We start from the raw sequence: 16,891 nt of genomic DNA, 5'->3' as shown, positions 1-16,891 counted from the left end.
AATGTTAAATACCGTCAAGATAAGTATGGGTACACTTTCGTTACCATAATAAAAGAGAAATAAATGTATAGTGCTCTTTGTCCATAATGCAGTAGGGGGAATCAAGCAAGGCCTCTCTGAAGTGTGGACAGTGCAAGTTTTAATGACATACAGAACATCTTTTCATTGGCAAGTGTACAAAAGTTTCTCTACTCATAATGAAAGAGGAGAAGAGGTGTCTTTTCAAGCACTCTCTAGCACTGGAGTGGGAGGGAAGGCAAGGGGTTGGGGGTGATTTCAATAAAATCCTAAACCTTTATAGCTGCTAAGCAATCCGCAATGGTTTGCAACTGGTGGTGCCCCACATTTATTCCCCGAGGTGAGCATTATCACATTGGCCAGTGGGTACAAACAGAGGCACAGAGCGGTAAACCAATTTGTTCAGAGTCACATCGTCATAGGTTGGATTCACTGCTTCGAAATAAAATATAAAAAATAATGAATTAAAGTGCCTTTGTTTTAATGACTATTCCAAACCTCCTTGTCTGGCCGAAGACAACCTGGCTGCATTGTTGGGTAGGGAAATTGTCGTTCAATTCAATTTGGGCTAATTCAGAGCTAAATTAAATAGCAGCATAATTGGTTCAGCAACGTCAATGCATTTATAAGATCACTTTTAACACAGGCAATGTTTTAGAGTTTAATGTAATTAGAGAATAGCCTAGTACATCAAGTGAGTGAGATTTACGTGTCAGGAGAGTAAAATTCTGCAACATATAGACTGGATGGGAAAAGAAAAAAACAGTAGTGGGTTTTTTTAAGTTGATTGACTTCATCTCAATGACAGTATTTCACACTTCACATCGTACAAAAACTGACTAAGGAATTGTAATGAAAAACAGCCCAGTGGGAACTGCCAGCTAGAGTCTCTGTCCCTCTTGTGCTGCCGTGGAAGATAAGCAACTTGCTTCTGGTCATAAAGGACTTTGGACATAATTCAGTTTGAAATAAGAACTATTCAGCCTATAGGCAAACTTTTAGAGCAATAGTTTTTACTATTAAGAAAACACTGAAAGGTAAATTTAAAAAATGCAGTTACTGTCATGTAGATATCTTAAGAGCTATTTGCCAAATTCTATTTGTCCACTTTCTTTTACTCTTATCACCTTCCTCTGGTGGGATGTGGAGGCTGGACAATATCTTTTGTTAGTTCTCTGCCAACCCTCACATCTTTGCATTTAGCTGTGAGGGCCCCACAGCTTTGGAATTCACTCCCTCGCCAGAATGAAACAGCCTGAATCTACTGACCTTCAGGGTTCATTCAGAACGCATCTTTTTATCCAAGCACTAGCAAGTCAGAAGTAGGGGAAGGAGGAACTATTTGTGGACAACAAGAACATGCAAGGGTTGTCTTCAAATGCCACAGCTTGCCTGTATTTTGTCAGACGTGTAGGACAATCAGATGGGCAATCTTTTTTCACATTTGTATAAATCAAAATAAAAATCAACAATCAAGATAGGGAACAACCCTAACACAGATGCATACACGCAAACCCAGTCTTTCTGAGAGCTCCAGCAGCAGCCGACAATAAACATTACTCAAACTGGAAGAATATAATCCTCCCTAACAATAAAATTGCATGGTTAGTTCTTTGGAGAGCACACCTGGCATATCCTTAGGTTTTTTTTCTCTGCAGTCTCAGGATGTAACATACATTAGAGAAAGACTACACCGAGGAAGAATTTCAGGCTTGAACACAGCAAGTTTCAAATACAAGAACCTGTTTCGTATCTAGGTTGCTTGGGAGGTCCAGCTTTAATTCAAACCCATTCTGCTGGCTGCTGACACTGTAAAAGACTGGACTTCATCTCCAGCCCCACCCAGCATAACTGCCACACTCATTCTTACCACTAAGGGCTCATTTGCTACAGCGCTATGATGGCCAAAAAAAAAAAAAAAAAAAAGAGATTTTTTTTTGAATGTCACCGGTCCTATACTAGTAAGTCCTATAGTCCTATACCAGTAAGTGTTGGTTCCTTTGTTTTTCTGCATATAAATCCAGAATACCAACGATGCAAGAACCGAGCAGAGATACTTTTTTTCCTCACTGTCATGCAATTATCAGGCAAATGTATCTTAGATAAAAGCACTACGAATGCTTCCAAAGATTTCATATATCATAAAAAATAGGTGAAGAATAGTATAGTGGGATGACTTAACACCACAATATGACTGACTACATTTGAGATTTCCAGCATTCTGATATATATAAATCAAGTTGCCTCAATCACAAAAGAAATGCAAACACCTTAGTGTGCATTTACTGGTGCAAACTAGTAAACTTTTAAAGATTTGCTAGAGAAGTCTCCTATGCAGGTCCTAACGAGGATGAGCTCTGGCTAATATACATATCTGATTAACCACAACACAATGCAAGATGGCCACTATTCAGATAAGAAGCAACATCTCTCCAAACAGCATTCTCTCTCCAAGTTAAAATCTTGGAAACAGCCAAACAACCCTCCGAGAAAAATAGCTCCTCTTCTGCTAAGAGATCACAGGTAGACTTTCCTGCATCTAGCCATACAAGCAACAGCTTGCGATGGTCAGAAATATACAGGAAAGCAACTTTCAAAGTTTCATTATAATAATTTTTCCTCATTCATCTCATTCCTTGCCATTTCGGAGTACCTCCAAGCACAGTAACCAAACTGTTCAGCTATGCTTTGTACATCTGCCAGGCACAGACATGCAAGCTGACTGCTTAACAGCAAACAGAAGTGGAAGCACGTATCACCAGTTATTCAAAATGTCAGAAGTCTAAAAATCATCTTATCTCATATATTTTTTAGACCACTGTATCTCAAAAGTCACCCTACATTTATGCGAATCACCTAATCTACCATATCATGATACACACAGCCTCCTCTGGACAAGAGGCAGCAGTGCCACAACAGACCCAGTAAAGCATCATTTCCTCCAGAGCCTGAAGTGGAACGTAAGGTTCCTAACATTTCACCAGCAAATGACTCAGATCCAAAGGCAAACTGTCCAGTCTCGCTCTGGTGATGGAAGACAGCAGACTATGACACTCATTATTTCAAGCAGTAAATGTCAGGATGATGAGACTAAAGGTTCTGAACGTTTCGGATCAGTTAGGCAGGTGTCAATACTATGGTGATCTTGCTGGAATACAACGCACACAGCATTTATGCATCTCCACATCCGCAAAACTCATATATTGCATGCCAGCTACTTTTTATAGATACATCTAAGAAGCAGAAATGTAAATAAAATTAAATTATGTTGTCCTGCAGAGTGCCAAACAGGGAAGTTTGCTCACGCGTTTCACTTCTCTCATTTAAAATACACATAAATCGTGTTTTCAACCTTCTCTCACTCTAGTGACATTTATGCCCAAGTGTGTACAATTTCTTTATAACATCATTTCAAACTAATAAGACATGCTCATTTAAATAAAAAATATTAGAATGTTGAACATTCTATGAGAGACTACTGATCTGCAAATTCCACTATTTTAATACCCCAGAGCAGCCAGCATTCAACAATTCAGAAAAGAATGGAAATACAAAAACAATTCACTCAACTAACTGTGAAATAGAAGATTCAATTGATTCCATGCAGGAACCATCCAAGGCTCACATATCAGATAAAATTTGCTCTTACTCTTGTCAGCATACTAATTAACCAAAAACATCCTAACAAAAAAAAAAAAAACCAAACCCAATTTCAATATTTTTACTCTTTTTTCCTCTGGCAGTGAATTCCAGCTAGAGGATGAACTCATGCAAGATGTGAGGATGGTTCCCAAAAGAGAAAAAGGGAAACAGCACTAGAAAGGAGGAAAGATGTCAGAACAGTGTTAGAATGATACCGCAGCCAGCAGGAAACTGAAGAGCTGGCTGGTCCAGCCTGGCTGCTGAGACTGTTTTAAGCTCATAACAGCAAACTGAAACACGTATTTCTCCTTCATTATCCAAAGCATTAGCGTATGACAGAGAGTAGGGTAACTGACTCCAAAACTCTTGCTGTGGATTAGCATTGACTCCTCTTCCACCTCTTCACAGTCCAATCCAGATGCATTATCCAGAACTGCAGAACTCCAACTCAAAATGAAGGCATGCAGCATTTGGTCCTGTAACTTCTTCACTTGCAATGCATGTTCAAAAACTGCTACTTATTTGACTGCTTTGATAACACTGACAAAGAAAGGTACCTTATTTTAGTGGTCTTCTTTGAGGTGTGGTTATCTATACGTGGATTCATGCTGTGTATGTGTGCATACACATAAGCATTCGAGGCCACTTTTTTTTTTTTTTTGCCTCAGGAAAATACAGAAGTACATGTAGAACTCGGCCTGTCTGTTTCCATGGCCTATAACCACAGAAGGAACAGGGACACGGCCAAAGCCCTCCCTTCTTCAAGGTCTTAACAAAAAATTACTAGTCACTTCCAGGAAGAGGAATAGGAAGGCTGACTGCAAATGCATCTAAAACCATCTTCAAGAAAAACAAGCCAACGCGTGACAAAAAAACCCAGATTGCACTCTTTACATGATCCCATGAGCTTGAGGAGTTTCTGAACCCCTGGATGAAGAAAGACCAAAGACCACTCTCCAAAGGCAGTATCACGCTAGGAGGCTTCAGTGAAAGTACCCAGCTAACTGAAAGAGGAAGGGAGTGCCCGGTGGCAGCTCCCCAGATTTTGGGCACAGGAACACTAGGGAAACCAATGATGATGTGTGAGCTGAGGTTTGAATGTTGAAATATCTAAGGTGAAAGTGCCTCATTACAGAATCCCGAATAATGAACTATTAAAAAGAAAAAGATATTACATCTTGTAGTTACGGATGCCAAGAAACAAGGTATCTTTGTGATGATACTATAGTCATGTAATATATAAACTAAGATTAAGGAGGTGGCTTCTGCAGATGAAGCATAATTAAGCTATGAACATGGAAGACTCTTCTCTCTGCCTCTCAGGTTTTCCTATGAATGTTACATGGAAGGCTGCAGACTTCAGGAATATCAGAACAGATGTTTTTGTATCCCCTCTTCTGCACAAACTTTAAGGATCAATGCTTTCCGCCTGACCTCACCTTCTCTCAAATAATACAACAGTAAAATTAGGTTATTTTTCTATGATACCAAATAGAAGCATAGAACTGTTGACAAACTCTAAGAAGTGACTAGCCTTTCTCACTTAATAGCTAGGTTTTCTACCCATCTCCTAAAACGTTACAAAATACATGTATGTTTTCTTCAGAAAAATAGTATACAACCTATGAAAGGCTTTGCACAAGCACATAAAAAGACGCTATCTTAGTGTTTGCTCTATTTTTTTAGCGAGAAACTAGACTGCGCAGCCAGGATTAAGCAGAGAAATAGCTGGGCTTAATAACCAAAGAAAAAATATTCCAGTACAACATAAAGGTACAACAAAATAAACATTACTGTAATTACTACTGAGTAGCTATTAAGCACTTCTTGTTCAGAGTTCAACAGAAAAAACTATCTAATAAGATAATAACATCATGAGAATATCACAGCAGCCCCTATTTGCTCTTATAAAGGACATACACTTGTCAAATACCCTAAACACTACTTTCTCTCTTTAAGTTATATTGGGGTGGTTTAATTCTTTTTAATTAAATAATGGGGACTCCTCAGTTCCCTAAACTTTGAGGTGTTCCAGCTGAAACTGAGCAAAGTAATTGTGCTTTCATAAACTTAATTTTCCAGCTTTCAGCTGTAATCAGTTACACGGTCCTAATTTCCAAAAGTATCAAGGAACATTTGTCTAAACTATGGATTATGTGGCTGATAAAGTATATCATTTTAATATTTCTCTCTTAGACAGCTCCACTTTTACAAAGAAACTTGCAGGATTAGCTTATTAAAATACCAAATCCTTTATGACTGGATATTAGCTAAATGCAACCTCAAAAAGACTCTAATATTAGTACATTTTAACTAGACGTTATTAAATATTTACAAAGTGATAACATTCTGAAGAGATACGATTATAATGGAAAACCACAGGCATCATTAGACATTCCACCTGTAACACAGAACACAATTGAGAAGTCAAAAATTGAAGGGAGGTTGTTCTGTCATGACAGCGTGGACTGGAGGCCAGAACCTTTGAATTTTATTCCTAACTTTCATCACTATCTTATTTTTGATTGTGTAGAATATGCACTTAACTTTTATAGACCTCATTATCTGCTTGTTTATAAGTGGAAAATAATCATTCCTCTTCTCAAGGGTGCTGACAGTCTTACTAATTGCAACACATTTTGAGATCATTAAAAGGAAATATCACATACAAGTGGAAAGCATAATGGTTATTTTATAAAAGCATTTATTAATCATGAAGATTTAGTTGTAACTTACTTAATTCCCAGTCCATCCTTATTTCTGAAGATAAGGGGAACTCTGAGAGCTTCTCTCTGCACATACTCAAAAGTAAAATCTGTTTGAATAATGAAGAAAAAGAAAAAATCCCCAATGAATTACAATGGCATTGGCACCTCACATTACGTTTTCTCAAAACACTCCCCATTTCCCTTTTCTCACCAAAGAACTCCACTATCACTTAAAGAAAAATATAAAGAGAATGCATATTTTAGGTCCAAACCGGAAACCAAATGACAGACAATGCTCTCCCAGCTGCTCTCTATTTTTCCTGTTCACTGATGCACATAAAATAGAATCCCATCAGAGTTTGTCAATTAAGGTCTGGGTTGAAACACCCAGGCTGTAATGAAACACCAAATTAACAGTTAAAAGATAATCCAAACTAAATTACTGCGAAATCAGCCTAGTACTTTTGGGGCAAATGTGTAGTTTAAACTGTATGTTTAAGTTTATACATTTTAAGGTATACATTTCTACACAGGAAAGAACATGTTTCTTGTGAGCATTATCTGAGTAAAGCAAAAAGCTCTGATTCTGTGAACACATCGTTTCTTTTTATGTGACGGTTACTGTTACTTTCAATACTTGAATTCATCAGAAACATAAGTGCAGGAGCCCAGAGACAGAAATCTTACAGAGCTCCTGGCATTTAGGAAGACGGTGAAAAAGGAATAGGTTTTATGTAGGAGTCACAGTATAACGCATAAGCAAACTGAAAATTAAACATGAGTTTGTTATGTTAACGCAAACCAGTATCGCCTTGTTGCTTCACTCTGAGGATTACACAGAACTGCCCTTTCCTGGGGATTTCTTTATGCAATGGTCTGATACAATAGCAGTGATTTGGGGATTAGAAAGAAAGTTACAAGGAGCGATTTGGGTGAGCCGTGCCTACAAAACCCCACACTCCATTTGGAGCCTTCTGCCACAGAGAGAAGAAGAATTCCTGCAGTGGCCACATACTGTTTCTATGGTTCTGCTATTCCCCCTTTCTTGCAGGAAAAAAACACTTTTACACAGCATCCATACACTACCTTTAACTGGAAAACACTGACTCTTCAGCACTACAAAATACCCTACATGCTGCCAAGCACACTATATACCCTGTATGTATTAGATTCAGGACCAGACAAGAAGGTTGACTTCCCCAGGATTCAGCCAGCAATGAACATGCCTCCTGGGAGAGCATGAGAGCCTCAGATTCCAGCTTGTATCGGTGCTGCTTCTCTGCTATAAAACCCCTGTACTGAAAGAAATCGGGGAAACCGAGGCTAAGCTCCCATGCCTGCAGATGTATTTCCCTCTATTTTTATAATTTTTTCCTTGCTGTATTCAGTTAGTAATTATGACAAGTACGGACATAATATTCCTTCCTAAAGTTAACAAATCAGAGCACAGTAATTACCCATTTACAAAAACATTAAAATTACAGAAACTTTATTGCTACTAGTGTCAAAATAAGTGTAATGAATACTCCAATTAACTAAAGTCACCAAATAAATATTTCTGTACTAGAGAAATCTTCATTTCTCATAGGCATTCCCAATAAAACTGTTTTGGCTTTAGGTAAGCAAATAAATAAACCACAGAGATTTTTTTTTTAAGGACACTCTCACCCAAGACAGAAAGTCAACAAACATCAAGAAGAATACGGGTGGGAGAAGCAGAGGCAGATATAGAGCCTAGCAGACTAGAGAACAAGTAGCTATGACAGACTGCATTCAAGCCAAAATTCACACCACTGCCTTGCAGCATCTCGAGGAAAAACCCCAACCCACATTCCTAGCAAAAAAAAAAAAAAAAAAAATCAAAGAAGAGTTATAATTAAAAATAAAACCAAGGACATGGCAAATAAAAATAAATATATCGCTCAACCAACTCCACGTGATCATAAAAACCGACTTTTTTATTCTTACTAACCACTGTCATTGTTTTGCCTTGCTTCAATTCAACTGTTGCATTTATAGAAAAAAAATAAACCAATAGTAAAAAATAAACCCAGAGCAAATAGGAAGGCAGACTCTTTCTTCATAATGTCCCAACAAAGCATTTAAATCCCTTGTGGGGTTGAACAAAGCAGACACAGACCACAACAAAATAACAAAAGGCACTCATTTATTTTCAAGTTCCCTGGAAAGGAGAAAGCTACCCAAAGATTTTTGGAGCTGCTGAGCTGGGGAAGCTGGGGATTGTACTATAGTTAGCATGTAGCAATGGCAACCACTGGAGTATTTGGAAGATGAGGGTAGAGTGCAATTATTTTCTGGAAAATTAATTAACATTTTCCAGCTAAAAAATAGGTGTTTGTGTTTTGTTTGGAGGAAGAGGGGTCAGGGTTGAGCTTATCTCCTAAACAAATACCTTCCTAAATGAGATAGGTATTTAATTTCTCCACCACATTAACTTTTCTAAAAGGAGCTTAAAATGCTCAGGCAAAACTAAGCCTAGGGGAGAAAAGGAAATTTTCTAAACTAGATTAGCGGCTCCATAGTTATAGCCATTTCAGGAGGATTACAGCCAAAACTACTCCTTCCTGAGAGAGCCGGCTTAGACAGGGAGACCTCAATGAGGCCGGGTTTTGGCGATAGCCATCTGGGATTCGGGATCCGTTTCAACAATGCTGCAGTAAATAAAGGTGACTTGCAAACCCCCCCGCCCCGGCCCGTTTGATTCCCGGGCAAACCTTTCCCATTTTTCCTTCCTGCCGCGGAGCTGGGCTGTCTGGCTTTGCTTACCGCTCCGTAATTTAAGTCACCTCAGCAAACCAACTAACTTCGGGGAGGGGAGCGTTGTAATTTAATATATGATAGAAACACAAAGAAGTTATTGACTTTAAAGTCTCCGACCCTGGCGAACGGGCTCATCAATCGCGTCCTTTTGCCAAAAGGGGTCCTGGATTCAATAGGGGACGGGGGGGTGTGTGGTGTGTGTGTGTGTGTGTGGGTGAGCAGGAATCACCTCCGGCTAAGTGGGGGCTGGGGTTTCTGCCTCTCCTTTGCCAGCACCTAATTCCTGAGCATCCTGGTGGTGCGCTGGGGTCAGGGCAGCGGAGCACGTCGCGGGGAGGGGGGTGGGTGCCATTTATCACCGCACCGCCTCCCCAAGCACCCCGTTGGGGCAAAAGCCGCCCTTCGGCTGCGGGGAGGGGAGGGGACGGGACCCCCCCCGCGGTAGTGCGGGCTGTAAGGCCCCGATACAGCCCATGTCCGTCCGTGTCCCCCCCCCTCCGCCTCCCCCGCCGCTCGGCCCTGGCGTCGTCACCGGATCCCCGGGCAGGGGGACGCGGGCGCGAAATACGAACGCGGGCGCGGAGCTACACGTGGAGGCTGCGGCGGCGGAGACGGGCAGCCCCCCCCTTGCCCCCTCCCCACCGCCCCCGGGGCTGTTACCTTTCCCGTCCATGGCATGCACGAAATCCCCGTGATACATTTTACTCTTTAATTTCTCTTCCAAATTGAAACTCCTGATGCTGACAATTTCCTCCACGTCCGAGAGGTCCTCGTTCTCATCGTATCGCCTTCTGCCAATAGATCGCTAGAAAACAACAACAACAACAAAAAAAAAAAAAGCACATTGTCCGGGGAAAGAAGAGAAAAACAAAATAATTAAAAAAAAACTGAGGGTCGGCGGGGAGGAAAGCGCATGGATCGTGCAGGACGATTTGATAAACAGACTCTGGGGGAAATAATTAAGACGGCACGACACAAAATGAACAAAACCTGAACCCAAACAAGCTACAACACAGCTGCGTGCACAACCTTCTCCATCCCGTGACACGGAACTAGACGGGAATAACAGGTGTTTGGCTGCAGGAAAACTAAAACTTGGGCTGCTGGGCAGAAGCAGGCGCTTAAAGGCGAGCAGGAGACAGGCGCAACTCGCCAAAAATTCACAAGCTACAGCACCGATGTGCTCTGCAGTCCCGTAAAAAAACGTGAGCGGCGGCCAACGCTCGTTAGCAACCGGATCATTTTTATTATTATCGCACGTGAATACAAGAGAATTCCCCGGGGAAGGGAAGAAGGGCGGGGGGGGGGGGGGGGGGGAATCGTTTAACCTGATGCACGCAGCATCCAGGTTTGGGTATTTACATAATCCCAGTGTTTCCATAGCCACACCGGAAGCCGCGATTTAAAAAACAGATCGCTTTATGTAACGCCGCGATGGATGCGCAGCCCCCACCCCGCTGCCTGCGCGGAGCCTGCGCGCTTTTACAGCGCCCAAAGCGGCGGGGGGTGCAAGGGCGAGGGGCAGGAACGAGTTAAATGCAAGGGAGGGGAGTGATGGGGGGGTGGGGAGTGATAGGGGGGTAGGCCCGTTGCTGCTCCCCCCCCAACCCCCCCCCCCCCCCCCCGAAGTTGCGGCTGGGCGCGGAGCCGGGGCTGGAGGCGGCGGGTCCCCGGCCGCGTACAGAGGTAGGTCCCCCGGTGCGGGCTTAGGGTTAGGGTTGGGGGGGGGGAGCCCGGTGCACCGGCTGCCTCCAGCAGCTCTGCCCCTCGCCCTGCAAATCCGCCCCGGCAGCCAGCCCTACACACACGCGCGGTGGATCAGCACAAGCCCACGGGGGGGGGGGGGGGAATAAATAAATAAATATATAAATAAATAAATAAATAATCGTCCCACCCTCGCCTTCCCCTCAGTTAAATTCCACCCCCCTTCCCCAGTGTCTAAGCTGCTCTCTTGCAAACTAACTCGCTCCGCTGCCTACGTTTTGCATGCATTTCTCCCTTTGCAAAACAATTAAGCAAAATCAATTAAAAGGCACAAATAGGAAATAGACAGAAGCCAGCTACACACCAATCTTCTTCCAGAGTCTTTCTCTGCCTCCATATTTTTGGAGAGTTTCATCACTTAATTGTCAACAGTTCCTGTCCTGCATTTTTGGCCCAAATGGGGAGGAGAAAAAACAAAAGCCATCCAGGTCTCTCTAAAGTTTTGCAATTTTGCACCAGCACTTTTTTTTTTTGGGGGGGGGGGGGGGGAGGAGGGGAGAGGGGAGAGGGAAGGGGGAGGGGGACGGCGGCGATGCGTTTTGCAAAGTCCTTAAGGAACCATTTCCAGGCAGGGCGTGCGGAGCGGGGGCGCAGGCGTCGCCGTGCCCGGAACGTAAACAGTGATCGGGGGAGGGGGGGCGGATGGCGGCGGGGGGGGGGGGGGGGGGGTGTCCGGGGGTAGCGGCGCGGTACCGGCCGCCCGCCCCGCCGCCGCCGCGGGGCTGGGTCACGAGTGCGCGGCGGGCGCGACACGCAGGCGCTGAGCGGCCGCGGGGGAGGAGGGACACGGGGGGACCGGACACACGCTGGGGGGGGGGGGACGACGACCACAAAGGCGCGGACGGTCCCTTCGTGGGTGCCGCAGCCGTGCCTTTAAAAGTTGAGCTGCTGTTGATGGGTTGCCCAGCGTCGCGTTTTAAACGCCGGCGCAATTTTTGAGGATTCCTCTTAAAGAGCGCAGAGAATTAACGTAGCAAACACTGGAAAGTAATCTTACGCTACGTGGGGTTATGGTTAATTAATGTGCCTGATTAAGCACGCCGTTTTACGGTGTTCCTCCATCACTCGTGCAGCCGGCAGTTCGGCAAGGGAGCTCTGCCCAGGGCAAACGCCGGCTGCTGCATAAACCGCTCCAAAATCTGCACCTATTCGCCTCGTGAGAACAAGATCTAATATCTATAATGTGTTATCCGGTATTAAATGAAGCAAAATTGCCTTTGTAATAATGCACGTACAACAGGTAGTTCGAAATCGCATGAAAAAGTAGGTAAAAATTACACGAAGAAGCTACCGATACAAAAAAAGTCTAGCGATCCTGCCAGCTGCTAAGACTGCCAGAGGGGCTCATTTCAAGAACACCAATTCACGTCTACTCTAAATTGATGCTGAGCAAATATTGGGACCATCTGATTGCAATAGCAGGGTCAGAGTGCAAGTTTTGAACAGCCTCCAGGTTCCAAAGTGTGGCTCCTCTCTGAAGTGACATCCTTTACCCGCCCCCGCTCCACACCCCCCAAGAAAGGGAACATCAAAGAGTACCTAAGCCCAGGGTCAGGGGCTGATGGCTTTGACAGTGCTCCTCTGATTTGCTTTTTGCAATTTTTTGAGGTGGACGTTGAGAATAAATGTGTTTCTACCCCCAGTATGGTACTGGTTCACGGCTGTCTCTCCCGGGCCAGCAAAAGCCGAGTGCTCTGACCTAACCAGCATAAATCTGGGAAGCAAATTTCAAACTGTCTTTCCATGGCTTTAATTCTCAGATCAGTTAAGCAGAGACTGAAACTCCTCTTAAAATAGGGCATTTCTCTTTACTATTCCTGTCCGCTTCTACCAGCAGAAACATATTCACACAGCATCCAGTTACCCTTTGCATACCTAACCAGGTCCTTTCTAGGTACTGTATGAACATATTAAATATTACGCAAAAGGTAAACCGCATTAAAATTCAACTTTGCAGTCATCCCTTCGGAAAGATCCATATTTTAATGACTCATGACATAGATAAAGGCAGGAAAGGACAGAGCTCTAACTTTGGATGCAAGGCAGTGAGCTTCTCCTGCATCTGCCAATAACTGTTTGCAGAATCTTGAAAAATCATGTAATCTTTCTCTATTTGCAGATGATTGAACTTTATTATCATATAGAAGTGTCGTATAGGCTATATATTGAAGTGTGGATTCCAGATGTCTATTACAGCAAGTGCATTATTAATCCATAATCCTGAAAAGATGTATGCATATGTTAACCTTTCAGCCAAGATTACTCAATCTTAAAATTAAATGCATGTGTACATCTGTAGGATTGAGGCCAGAGTACTCATACAAGATAAATGGATGGTACTAGAGAATCATCAGACAAAAACCACATAATCCATCTACTCTATAGAAGTCCACCAAAAAAGACAGAACAGAGACATAAAAGAAAATCAACTCATTTTTCTAAATTTTTTTTTTTTTGGATGTGAACAACCTGAGACTCTTGGTGTATCAAGCAAACCCACCAAGGACTGTATTAATCACATACACCTAGAAACACCAGAGCACATCATTGCAGTATGGAAGTAAATATGTCTCAGGAATATCACAAATTTAATCTATAGACTTCCAAAAATAGGAAACACATTTTAAACTTTGTTTTAAGACAGAAATGATTCCTATTAAACTAGAGTTCATTTTACCATTGAAATAATACTGTAACCTGTGTATTAATAACGAATAACCTGTCTCAGACTTAAAAAGAACTAGAAAAAAAAAAGGGGGAGGGCACGACTAGGATGTGGATGATGAGAATATCTGCAGCTGCCTTCTAAAACCATTTAGAAGCAATATTAAACCCGTGTGCTTCAGGACATAGGTTCAGTGCTGGCAGATGAGGGTTGGGGCTCGTTTTCCCTCCAAGCAGGTCACGCCGCAGGTTTCCAGCAGTGCCCGGAGCTGGGCCCCGTTAGGCAGCGCTTGGTATGGGATAGCCCAGGGCTGCCGCAAGGCTGGCTTTCTTCACAGCCAAAATATATGGGGAAAAACACTTAATGTATCAATACTGCGAAAAAGGAGCAGTGATTATTGAGAAAGAGGCCAGCCTGAACTGTAATTGTGAAAAAACCCAAACAACAAACAAACAGAAACCTCACTAAAACTTTTGCTGGATGTTAATGTAACGTAAATTATTTAAAATCTAATCATGACAATGTGACAGATCCTGACCTTGTTAGCCTGAAAGTTGTTTAATTAAACTGACACCGCAAGGCTTGTGCTAAAATAAGAACTATAGTGCTGTGCATGGGAAGGCTGTCTGAAGAAATGGGTTAATTTCACCCCTACTGAGTTTTCAGACATAGTCATTTCCCATTGGATAGAATGGATTGAAATAGCCTTTTAAACATTTTTAAAAATATCTTTCATCACATAAGACCTACTGTTCCATACAATACCTTGGGTCAAGACAGAAGACTAGATACGTAACCGTTTCATTGTTTTATGAAGGAAGTTTAAATTTATACAATTTTTCTAGACGTGATGGATCCAAATCTTTCCTCTGCAGAAATTCCATGAACTAAGCTTGAAGCTCTACTTTAGATGAGGTTTGCAGACATACAGTTGCAGACATACATGAGGTTACTTGCCTTAGCCTCCTCGCTGCTTGGGACTGCTGACAAACCTTTATTTGCCTTTTGCAACTTCTAATGTGTTGGTTTTAATGCAGATCTACCATAATTTCCATGTTGTGGTTACTCGAATTGGGTTTTGGTACAATAACAGGAACAAATGGAAGCGATGATTTGCATGTGAAGCTGGAAATATGTTTAAGAAAAACCGCTATGCAAAGGGTAGCACCTTTGCATGCTCAGTACCGTATCGCATTAATCATATGGTACTCAGCGAACCTATTCTTCTTATTCAGTTCCTCCTACGGAAAATACAGAAGTACATTTTCAGTAGAAAAAAAAATAAATTATGAGTATCCTTGTGACAGTGTACAGATTTCTCAGGGCTTTCTGGGAAGAAACTTGGACTTCTGCCACCTGCTCCGATTGTGTTCATGCATAGATGAGCCAGGGAATGGGTTGACATTACCTCTAATTAGGGGTAATAACAGCCTGCTGCTGAAAGAGCCAGTTCCCTTTCTCTTGCCTGTGTGTCCCTCATCTCTCCTGCATTAGGTCTAGTTTCATGCAGCCGCAGGGTAAGTCGGTTCTGTGACCTGATCCAGCAGAAAACTCACCCATTAAGAAAAAAAAAAATGTATTTTTTTTTCATTAGGTCAATTCACTGCAGCTCTGTACCTATTTGATCAGTGTAATCTACGGGATGGAGAGGAGAGGGGTGAGGTGAAGGAAGAGTGCAGGACTACACCCTTTTGGTGGCCTTCTGCAATTGCACTGATCAGAGGTGACACCAGACCACAGCCCTGAACTCCAGCGTGATTTCAGAAGAACTCCCTGAAGCATTTCTAAGAGTTAATTAAGCATGACTGACTCTTTGTTTCAGCTAACTCTAGAGTGGCAGTATAGAGGTGCGTAATAATGAGTAATTAGAGGTGGAAATAAAAGAATTTATCCTGTTTAGTTTATACCTCAGAATGAAGCTGTAAAATGGAACATAGAGGGGAAAAATGGTACACTGCTATAGTCCTAATGTTTTAGTTGCAGAAGGCGGCTTCATGTTGGATTTATGTTTTCCTATTTAACCGATTTATTTATTTCTGATAGAAAAGGAAATAATGCTTATTTTATAGCTACAACACTGGGGCGTGGAAGCTTAAAATTGCACATGGGTTTGGTTTGGAAAAGTGGATGGGATGAGACAGTTTACTGATTCAGCAAGGTCCTTTCCATAGTGTTTCCTCAAATGAAGTGTGCATCAGTGTGCAACACTTAAATCTGTCAAAGCCCTTCCCGATAAACAGGAATACGAGTGATGGACAGAAGAATAGAGACTGAACAGTGAGTTCAAAGAGTCTATTTTAATACACTTATTTAGAAAGACACTTGAGGTCCTCAGCTGTATGTCTCTTGCAGTTGTTTTTTTTTTTTCTTTTTTTTTTTTTTTAAGAGAAATCTGATTTTAGGGAACAGGTCAAGACCTAGGTATTATTTGTGCAGTAGTACTCACCCATGATGTTACAATTCAACCTAATTTTGCACAGAAACGAGAAGAAACGGTGAACAATCAATCTTGGTTACGTAGATAAACATTTTCATAGTTTATCAGCAGCAATGCAAAGTGTTTTTAAATGTATGATTCCACAGAAACTCAATGACAGAGACTTAAATGTTTGCTTGAGACACAGAGGAAATTTTACATTACTCTATTTTGATGGTTATCATATCTCCCAAGTAAAATGTGGTAATGAAATCACATTTACTCATTGGTTAACTCATTGCTTTGCAATGTGGTGCTCAGACTTAGCCTAAGGCATCAGTGAGAGACACAGAAAATGCTGATTGTGGTGATAAGGTGTTTTGGGTTTTTTTTAAAGGATTAAAGCACACTGAACAAAGAGTAGTATTTTATAATGCTAACTTAGGCTGGACTGTGACTCAACTGGATCCGATACAGTAGTAGTCATCCCTAAAGGAGAAAGAAGGTGGAAAACGCTCCGTGGAGTCATTTATACAACAGCAAAGGCTTTTACGGAAAGACTAAGTCAAACTCATTCTTCTACAGAGGTGTTTTAATGCCCCTGTAGATAAAAATCTAACCAAAAGTTGTTTATAAAAGGATGATGACTCTGTTATTTCCTGAGAAGGGAATGAGACCAAATCTATATGGTAAGAAACGGTAGTTTCAGGGAATGCCTCCAAAGACTTCAAATCGTTAAGATTTTTTTTCTTAGATGCTTCAACTATGTCTTTTTTAAAAGAATGCCACGTAAAGGAAAAGCATTAAGTGACTTGTGTTGGTACAGATTGTCATCACCTTCACTGTGCGTAAGTAAATGAAAAACCTTGGAAATCAGAGAAAGGTGTGAGAAGAACA

At 42.0% G+C, this 16,891-nt stretch overlaps 1 protein-coding gene across 1 annotated transcript in view; it reads right to left on the bottom strand.

Annotated features, from left to right (window-relative positions):
• The window catches only part of KDM2B (lysine demethylase 2B), a 115,904-nt gene extending 104,654 nt beyond the window's left edge, over positions 1-11,250 (bottom strand). The window contains exons 1-3 of the mRNA XM_074159577.1: positions 11,218-11,250; positions 9,810-9,954; positions 6,397-6,475 (exon numbers count right to left, since the gene is read on the bottom strand). Coding sequence (XP_074015678.1) covers positions 6,397-6,475; positions 9,810-9,954; positions 11,218-11,250 — 257 coding nt within the window. The remainder of the gene's footprint in view (positions 1-6,396; positions 6,476-9,809; positions 9,955-11,217) is intronic.
• Between the last annotated feature and the right edge of the window lie 5,641 nt (positions 11,251-16,891).

Source organism: Numenius arquata, chromosome 16, assembly GCF_964106895.1.
Source record: "Numenius arquata chromosome 16, bNumArq3.hap1.1, whole genome shotgun sequence".
NCBI lineage: Eukaryota > Metazoa > Chordata > Aves > Charadriiformes > Scolopacidae > Numenius > Numenius arquata.
Note: the sequence above shows the minus strand (reverse complement) of the source record. Positions and strands in the feature narration are given on the sequence as shown.